The sequence below is a fragment of the Solea senegalensis genome, linkage group LG1, assembly GCF_019176455.1.
Source record: "Solea senegalensis isolate Sse05_10M linkage group LG1, IFAPA_SoseM_1, whole genome shotgun sequence".
Classification (NCBI taxonomy): domain Eukaryota; kingdom Metazoa; phylum Chordata; class Actinopteri; order Pleuronectiformes; family Soleidae; genus Solea; species Solea senegalensis.
Genome location: NC_058021.1, coordinates 14,625,790 through 14,635,243, shown reverse-complemented (window position 1 = coordinate 14,635,243; position 9,454 = coordinate 14,625,790). Strand labels below are relative to the sequence as shown.

The 9,454-nt window shown below is 43.0% G+C and overlaps 2 protein-coding genes across 3 annotated transcripts; both read right to left on the bottom strand.

The window, feature by feature from the left end:
* Positions 1 to 106: 106 nt before the first annotated feature.
* On the bottom strand, positions 107 to 4,042 carry sec62 (SEC62 homolog, preprotein translocation factor). The gene is made up of 2 exons (XM_044046600.1): positions 4,031 to 4,042; positions 107 to 2,759 (listed from the first exon to the last, which is right to left on the bottom strand). Exons 1-2 carry the CDS (start codon positions 4,040 to 4,042, stop codon positions 2,148 to 2,150), a joined length of 624 nt encoding a protein of 207 aa, XP_043902535.1. The 3' UTR covers positions 107 to 2,147.
* Positions 4,043 to 4,959: 917 nt separating this feature from the next.
* Positions 4,960 to 8,954, bottom strand: LOC122782687 (tubulin beta-2A chain-like). Of its 2 annotated transcripts, XM_044047139.1 has the most exons (5): positions 8,738 to 8,954; positions 8,269 to 8,377; positions 8,026 to 8,034; positions 7,071 to 7,181; positions 4,960 to 6,418 (listed from the first exon to the last, which is right to left on the bottom strand). In XM_044047139.1, exons 1-5 carry the CDS (start codon positions 8,792 to 8,794, stop codon positions 5,334 to 5,336), a joined length of 1,371 nt encoding a protein of 456 aa, XP_043903074.1. In that variant the 5' UTR covers positions 8,795 to 8,954; the 3' UTR covers positions 4,960 to 5,333. The 2 variants fall into 2 exon arrangements, with proteins under 2 accessions (XP_043903074.1, XP_043903083.1); XM_044047148.1 differs by lacking the exon at positions 8,026 to 8,034.
* Between the last annotated feature and the right edge of the window lie 500 nt (positions 8,955 to 9,454).

Here is a 9,454-nt window from a genome sequence, read left to right as displayed (position 1 = left end):
TACTAATTATTTCACTTCAAAGATGTAGAAAATGTTACAATACTCACATGCTTTCTAATCTTTTTTTTGTTTTTATTGCAATAAGATACAGATATATTTCCAGACATCCATTTGTTGTTTTTTTATTAAATTATACTCCAATATTGTGTGAGACAGTCTTCAGAACGGCGAAGGTGATCCAAAGACCAGAGATAAAACATTTTTATTTCCCCTAGAAATGTGCGATGAGAAGCAGCAGCAGCAGCATAGAGACGTAATAATAATAGTACGATATACAACAGACTGATAACAGTCAAGAACAAGTGGGGAGTTATTTTCTCTCTTTTAGGAATCGAGAGGACACAGAGATGCACTTTGCCCATGTGTGGAATGAAAGAAAATAAACGAGAGCAGGAAAACAAACTACTGAATACAGTTGAGGTGAGCGTACGCAAAGTCTTTTTTTTAAACATATTGTGTTTTTATTAGCGTAGGAAATGGCAGACTGCGCTGTTACACAAGTCACTCGTTTTATAACCTCGGGGGTTAATGACTGACTACTGTTGGTGAGAGAAGTGCAGCTGTGGCTGAGCACCACCGACCTCATGACACATTCAACATCACAGTAACAAATAAAGTAAAAGAATTAAAGACAATTTCTAATATTCCCATGGTTTTCTAATCATAGACGATGCCTTTAGATAACGAGTACACCCTTAAACATATATATATAAAAAAAACAAGTATTATAATAAGAGTAAAATAATTTTTTCCCAGTACAAAAGAAGAGAGCGGTTTTATAGTTTGTTACTGTATTTATTTGATGTCAATATAATCCATATATAAATGATAAATTTCTATTTTTTTTATTTTTAATATACTTAAATATAATCCTCACTATGACTACAGAAGAAAACACTTTCTACCCAGAGGAAGATGTGAAGAAACAGCTTGGAGCCACGAGGAAGGGAACAACGCCCACTATTTTCACACAACAGCTTTTTTTTTTACGGGTTTAGATGTGAACACCAACGGTTTCATTGAGACCAATAATCTTTGTTTTTTTTAACCTACACACAAACAACCTGCTGCTGTCAAAGTTGAGTTTGACACTGCACTCCCTCCCTGTTAAATCAGCATGCATCACATCCATCACTGTATGTGCAGTTAGTGTTTGGCACTTTTTCTGCGTCTCTGTTCATGAGTTATCTTCTTAAAATGCCATAATTTTTTTTTTTTTGAAAAACAAAATGACGTGTGGCAGCTGTGACCCAGTCGCTCACACTTGAGACACAAGTCCCATATTGTTATTATTATAATTGTTAAACATGAACGAGACATATTTCAGACTGGGATTATGAACCATTAATTTAAAAAAACAAAACAATGAAAGTTAGTACCTCAAAGAGCCGTGCTACTCTGATCTTTCACATATACTCTATCCGGGAACAATATGGTTGATTTAGTTTTTTTCTCATTTTCATAGTAAACTATAGGATTTGGTCCACCCACCCGGCTTTGTTACAAAGCTGACGCGCGCGTGGGTCAGCTTGCTGCCAAGTGTTGCCGCCTGAGAAAGCTATCAAACAGGATGTGATTGTATCAGTGACATGGAGCTCAAAGATGGTAATGAAAACATTAAAAAAAAAAGCAAGGACAGTGAAAAGTGGCAGCACATGTCTTCTCTTACTGTTCAGCACCACAGCTCTCACTTTTGGATTTGACCTCACCTCCAAAACATGTCAGATTAAATGTAGAGATGGGGCATAAATAAAATATTTGGAGTTGAAAGGACAAAGTTGTTGGTGTGATGTTTTTTTTTTTGTTGACAACTTCCTCAGGCAAACATGTCCGGTGGCAGTTTTTATTTGAACATAAATCATGTTTAAGTGCGAGGAATCAAATCCGTGATAAGGCTTCTTCTGTCATTTCCTTTCTCTGAAAGTTTCAGTTGTTGAATATTTTCTGCCTTCGTTTGTGGCCATTGACTTTTAAATGTTGTGTCTACCCTGGTCTCTGGTCTGTTGGTACCATTTGGTGGAATCCCAACAAGAAGAGATGAAGACTCTCAAATTAGAGACTGGAACCAGACGGGTCCTGGATCACAGGAGGGAGGAAGGTACTGAGACAGAGACAGAAAAGTAGAGAGTGATGGGATTGTTAGAAGTTTATGTTTCAGCAGTCTGGCCTTTAGTCTCATTCCCACCGTCTTCTTCCCTCTGTTGTGTCTCGTCGTTGTTGTCTTCTTTCTCGTCGTCTTCTTCTTCCTCCTCCTCCTCCTCCCCCTCTGTGTGCTGCTCCAACTCTTCTCTGGTAATCATCTCAAAGTCGTTCCCGTTGCTGTGCTGCGAGCCTTCGTCCTCACGCCGGTCGCTGTCCGTGTCCGACTGGCGGTCCGTCCCCGTTTCCTCCATCTCTGCTTCTTTGCTCTCCTCTTGTCCTGCCCCTTTGCTCTCCTCCTCTTCCTCCTCCTCTTCGTCGTCGTCCCCGTCCTTCTTCTCGCCGTCTGATTTGTCGTCGCTGTCTGATTTCTGAGCCTTGGTGGACGTGGTGCCGTCCTTGACGTCTGTCTTGTCGTCCGTCTTGTCGGAGCCTTTCCTGCTACTGGCCCGTGGCCCTTTGTACTCGTGTGTGTAGAGTGGCCGGAATGAGTCGATGAAACCCACGTCTGCTGTCAGGTTGGGGAGGAACCAGAAGTGATGGCGCCCACCAGTCACCAACCAGATGATCAGGAAGAGGATGCAGCGAGCTGAGGAGAGAGAGAGAACCAGTGAGATTAACTACTGTAACTGCACAATTTATTGTTTTAAAATGAAACACATCACATCATTTATTGCAAAACTTGTGTTTAAATGGGAAAACGGTGAGTGAAGAAAGGATAAACTGAGGAAATGGCTGTTACAAGGAGATCAAATTCAAGGACTTTTCAGGACCAATTCTCTCAAATTTAAGGACAGGACACAGCTTAAGATGGGACAGCAACTTGTAAAAGCCACTTAGTAGTTACATATGTTGTCAAAATTTTGACAAAAAAGTCATAGTTTAGTATGTCTTCCAAAATGAGACAAAAAAGTCATAGTATAGTATGTCATCCAAATTTTGACAAAAAAGCCATAGTTTCGTATGTCGTCCAAATTTTGACAAAAAAGTCATACTTTAGTATGTTGTCCAAATTTTGACAAAAAGCCATAGTTTCGTATGTCGTCCAACTTTTGACAAAGAGTCATAGTATAGTATGTCGACAAGATTTTGACGAAAAAGTCATACATTATTATGTCTTCCAAAATTAGACAAAAAGTCATATTTTAGTATGTCGTCCAAATTTTGACAAAAAAGACATACTTTAGTATGTCTTCCAAAATGAGACAAAAAAGTCATAGTATAGTATGTCTTCCAAAATGAGAAGTATGGCATCCAAAATCACCCAAAAAAGTCATAGTATAATATGTTGTCCAAAATGTGACAGAAAAGTCATAGTTTAGTATGTAATCCAAAATGTGACAAAAAAGTCATAGTATAGTATGACGTCCAAAATTACTCAAAAAAGTCATAGTTTAGTATGTCGTCCAAAATCACCCAATAAATATTGTCGTAAAGTTTTTGAATTCTTCTCCTCTTGAATTGAGTTCTTTCTATATTTGACAGTCAGTTGTTGATTACATGCAGACTACTAGGCTACTTCAGTTTATCCCACTACTAAATAATAATGCAAGTTAGACATTATGATCTTCTGGTCCTTTGCTTGAGAAAATTTTCTCGGAGTGGACCTAATAGAATTTTAGTTGAATATCCCTGGAATAGTACGTCATAGTTTTATGTGTGAGTCAAATGGCAGATCCTGGTCAAAAATGACCTCAAAACTAATGACCTCAGTTTTGTCTGAGCTGAAAAGTAGAAAGTCACAGGTCATCCAGGACTACATAAGGAAGCTACTTCAGCAGTTTTTTTTTGTTTTTTTAATCATGCACCTGTAGCGGCAAAACAAACCTTTGTGTAAGCTCAGAAAATAGAAAAATACAACATCTCTCTTTAAACAGTTTTGTCCTCTTGCTGTCTTGGCCATGTCTCCCTCGTGAAGAGATCTCTTTCTCAGGGGAATTCCTGTTTAAATGAAGGTAAGATAAGTATAATAATTACAGTTGTCGTTTTCAGACATAGGGACAAAAGACAGATGTCCTTGAGATAAAAAAAAAGAAGCATCTTAACAGTATGTTTCCCAATTGAAGATAGAGCTGATTGAGTTTCATTAAAGAATTGAACCTCCTTACAGACATAGACAAGAATGTAAGAGAGATAGAGTTAACCTTTCTTGAAATTTGATAGGGCCTTGACAGCTGTGACATGGGTGTGGCCATAATTTCAACATATTTCAGTTTCTTCACTATTGGTGTGAACAACAACTTAACTGTCATCATGGGTTCGTCCTGTCATCTGTCACTGACAAACTAGTCTCCTCTCCTTTGTCTGCATTTTTTCTATAGGAAGTGTGTCAGTGTGTGGATCTGTGTAACAAACCACCTCCTAAAAGGTGGTCACCCGTCAGTCCACGTAGCTCCACTCGTTGCTACTCATAATTTAGTCGGGTTTGTTCAGAAATGACAAATGACACCAAACTGAGAAAGAAGAGCAAACGTGAGTCAGTCGCTCGCTTCTTTAGGACTGTGTGACTTGTTTGCTGCTGCTACTTACCCAGAGACTTTCCCAGAGATTTCACTTAAGCACTTTCTCAAACTGCAGTGATGTTTTTTTCAAATACACTTAATGTGAGAGCTATTTAAAATAAACTACAGAGCCTATGATACAGTGTGTTTCCCATAAATGAGGAAGGATACAAAGCCATTGTCATACACAGGAAACACCTTGATCAATTGTTTTTCATTATTGTTTTGGTCTTTCCATGAGATAAGTTGAGAGTCTCCCGCAGATTGTGATGAGTTTAGACTTAACCTGTGTATCAAATAAAGACATGATGTGCCGTAATGAGAGGAGTGGATGTTTTATTAGAGACTTGAGGGAGTGAGTGCACATTGAAGAGAATGTTACAAAAATATTTAGGACAAGACCATACTACTTCTTCGACACTGGCAAAAACGTGACTTTGAAAACCACACAATATAACAGTTGCACATGTTTTAATTGTGACACCAGTCGTGCTTTTTTTTTTTCTATATGCAGTGTATTTGTCGATTTGCTTAACAGCTATACTGTATTTCATCATGTTCCGCACAATGCAATATGTAGTCGAACACCTGCATCACTAGCGTGGTTTTGGCTGCCCAGCAACAATTACTATTGGCGGGGACTTAGGGAATTCATTCAAAAATGCCAGGTCACTGTAATCAGTGTTATTAGAATCAGTGGCGAACATCATGGCGGACGTCTTCCTCATCCTCTATTTCATCCTCTTCGTATTCGCCCATCTCGTCCGCTGTGGCGTCCTGGTACTGCTGATACTCTGACACCAGGTCGTTCATGTTGCTCTCTGCCTCTGTGAACTCCATCTCGTCCATTCCCTCTCCGGTGTACCAGTGGAGGAAGGCCTTGCGGCGGAACATGGCCGTGAACTGCTCCGAGATCCTCCTGAACAGCTCCTGGATGGCTGTGCTGTTGCCAATGAAAGTGGCCGACATCTTGAGGCCGCGGGGCGGGATGTCGCAGACGGCGGTCTTGACATTGTTTGGGATCCACTCGACGAAGTAGCTGCTGTTCTTGTTTTGCACGCTCAGCATCTGCTCGTCCACCTCCTTCATCGACATGCGGCCCCGGAAGATGGCCGCCACAGTGAGGTAGCGTCCGTGACGGGGGTCACAGGCTGCCATCATGTTCTTGGCGTCAAACATTTGTTGTGTGAGCTCTGGCACAGAGAGGGCACGGTACTGCTGACTGCCTCGGCTTGTGAGAGGGGCAAAGCCCGGCATGAAGAAATGCAAGCGAGGGAAGGGCACCATGTTGACGGCCAGCTTACGGAGGTCAGCATTTAGCTGGCCGGGGAAGCGGAGACAGGTGGTCACACCGCTCATGGTGGCTGACACTAGGTGGTTGAGGTCTCCATAGGTGGGTGTGGTCAGCTTCAGGGTGCGAAAGCAAATGTCGTACAGGGCCTCATTGTCGATGCTGAAGGTCTCGTCTGTGTTTTCCACAAGCTGGTGGACAGAAAGAGTGGCGTTGTACGGCTCCACCACAGTGTCGGACACCTTCGGGGAGGGCATGACGCTGAAGGTGTTCATGATGCGGTCGGGATACTCCTCGCGTATCTTGCTGATGAGCAGCGTGCCCATCCCTGAGCCTGTGCCTCCACCCAGAGAGTGCGTGAGCTGGAAGCCCTGCAGGCAGTCGCAGTTCTCGGACTCCTTCCTCACCACGTCCAGAACGGAGTCGACCAGCTCAGCTCCCTCAGTGTAGTGACCTTTGGCCCAGTTGTTTCCCGCTCCACTTTGACCTGTATTTTTTGAAAATTTAACAACAAATTTGACAGATTATTGCACTGCTTTCTGCTAAGACATACTTTACAAATTATTAAGGACTAAACATGATGAACTGTGACCCTTAAGGTCCAGCATGGTGGTTGGTGGAGGACTCCTCCCCTTGCCCCTCCCTCTCCCTCGGGCATCAGGGAACCACAGTGGCTTTTGCATCCCAGGAAGAATGTTGTTCTTTTTTGCCTCTGGTAGTTTACAACCCCCTAAATGTTACACACTGGACCTTGAAATACTTTTTATATGTAATAAAAAAGACAGACAATTCCTCTTTGTGTGTTTTCTTGGTAAGCAGAAATCACTAGCCATCCATTGCTGCAGTCTTTTGCTCCTGCATCCTCATTTGTAATCAGCACTGCTGCAGTATTGCCGAGCAGATTGTTGTTGTTTTTTTCGCTGAGTCACCATTACAGCTTACTCAGCCTGACACCGCTGCATGTGGACAATGCAGCGCAGAGATGCTGCAGAGTACTGCGTGTTCCCAACACACAGTACTCTGCAGTACTCCTAGGAGAAACTCACCTTCATAGGACATGGTAGTCCGCAGCTGCTGACGTACACACACACACACCTATTAAACTGTATACGCACGGCGACGAATTAATGTCCGCTCACCAAAGACAAAGTTGTCAGGCCTGAAAAGTTGTCCAAATGGCCCAGAGCGAACGGAATCCATGGTTCCTGGCTCCAGGTCCACAAGAATGGCCCTTGGGACAAACTTGCTGCCTTTTGAATGAACAACAGCAGAAAATAGAGAGAGACAGAGGGAAGTAATGGATAGAAGGGTGGAGTAAGAAATAGCAGTCTCTGTGCTGATGAAGTCATTTTGTACTGAGCTATGGAAAAAACCTTCCACTGTATCTCAACAAATCATTTTGTCTCCATATTTAGTAAACTGATCAGAAAGGTTATAAGTGTTTTTAACCCTGATATTTAAGAACTGCAGTGGTGCAGGCTATAGCTTGTTTCTTGTGGCATCCTCTCCGCATGCTGCACTACCCTGAGCCGGCGGGGGTTCCAAGTGCTGAGCTCTGCAGACTCTATTCAAACAAAAATGTGATCTTCCCCTGCCTCCTGCTTTCCTCTACCTGCCTATGTAAAGAGCCTGACACTTTCTTTCTCTTCCCTTTAAAGAAACATTCGATAAGGTGGGTGCTGCATGCACGAGTAACCCAGTAGGTGACTCTGATGTCAGCATGCAACATGGAAACAAAGGATCAATTATGCCTGCTGCTAGGAAATGGGATAGGGTTGCAGTTCATGAATATGATGTCAGCAGCCTGTGTTTGCTTTGTGTGCAAGGCCTTTTATTTAGCCAAAGCACGTGATGCGTGACGTATGACCCCGTGGGTACATCTCATCGTCGGTCTGCCCTGACTTCTTCTGAAAGCATCATTGCTCCACCGTCTTCTTTTTTCGCTAATTGACATGATTAATAAATAGCGGCCGTGCGAGCCGGTGACACATGCATTTGGAATGACCTTCAACATGCCACACCAATAAAATCAGACACTGAGATGAGACAGTGGCGCGGTGAGCTTGGGGGCAGCTAGTGACACACTGCAGATACCTGTCCTTCCTATAGAGAGAGTGAAAACACACAGAGAGAGAGAGAGAGAAAGAGAGAGAGAGAGAGAGAGATTGATTTAGCAGGTTCACTGTCCTGATTTCTCCTAGTCTCATGGTAGGACCTACTTTCCTCTTGCTGTGTCATTCAAATGAGGTCTATCGTGGAAGGTCATGCAAAGATAATGAGCGCTATAACAAATCTACATGCACGAATATAAATCATTGAAACAAGTGTGATTGTCACCTGACGCCTCATTGTAGTAGACATTTATCCTCTCCAGCTGCAGCTCACTGTCACCTTGGTAAGTACCAGTGGGGTCGATGCCATGCTCGTCACTTATCACCTCCCAGAACTTAGCATGTAACAAACAGAATGATCACCACCATCATTTAGAAATAAGGTAATATAAGGAGCCATTGCGGCAGGTGTGTGTCTGTGTGTGTAACTGCGTATGCAGCTGCAGTGGTGGGGGCCTCAAAGCTGCAGCTCACCCCAGCCCAGCTGAACCGTTCACATCAACATAAACGCATCATAAATCTACCGCCAACTTTTTTTTAAAAAAACGATAAACGGAGCCCTAAAGGTCGCCAAACTGGTTATTTTAATCAACATTAATCAGTGGGAAATAAAGACCAGGGGCAATAACGCGCATTAAAATGCCAACTTGATATATTATATTCTCATCTTAATAGTTATTTAGTCATAGTTTTACCTTCGCCCCAATCTGGTTGCCACACTGCCCAGCCTGGATATGAACGATTTCCCTCATGGTGCGCTGCGGATGCGGATAGAGAGAGCGTGTTTGTCTCGACTTCACCGGCGTGCCGTCTTCAGTCTTTTACCGACGTGTTTGTCCAAATCAGCACCTACAGCCTCATTTCTAGGGCGGGTGTTGGTCCGGCGTTATTCATAAACGTGCTGCTGGTCGGATGACGTTACACCTCGGCGCAGCATCCCAGTATCCGCGTCGGCCAATAGGAGCGCTCCGGGTTGATGCAGTGGACCACAGGATCCTGCTGCATCATCCTCCTGACATCACTCGGTCCCGGGCAGAGGAGATGTGGACTGCCTGTCAAGTCTAGTGATTTTCCTGCCAGGAAATCAGAAAAAAAAAGGGCTATGGTAATGTGTGTCGATTAAAGCTGTGGTATGTAACTTCTAAATCTAAATATGAACAAATGCCTTTTGTCAAACGACTTCAAACAATGCGGGTTATCCGCTCCACGCTAACCCATGATCTCCTGTCATCTGGGAACAAGACAGACGGAGGCAATAGCAACATTGTGCTAGTAAATCGAGATGAAAACACGAAAAGTTTAAGAAGGTAATTCTACTTATAATGGCAGTTTAAATCTGTTTTCCACCCATCATCCATCTTCTACCGCTTTATCCTCCACATGAGGTTCGCCAGTCCATCACATGACCGCAT

Excerpts from the sequence above, each read along its gene's own strand:
- LOC122782687 (XM_044047139.1), bottom strand. The coding sequence starts at position 8,794 with ATGAGGGAAATCGTTCATATCCAGGCTGGGCAGTGTGGCAACCAGATT. Across the intron at positions 8,378-8,737 it reads GCAACCAGATTGGGGCGAAG|TTCTGGGAGGTGATAAGTGA; the intron begins GTAAAACTATGA and ends TTACATGCTAAG. Across the intron at positions 6,419-7,070 it reads GCCTGACAACTTTGTCTTTG|GTCAAAGTGGAGCGGGAAAC; the intron begins GTGAGCGGACAT and ends CAAAAAATACAG.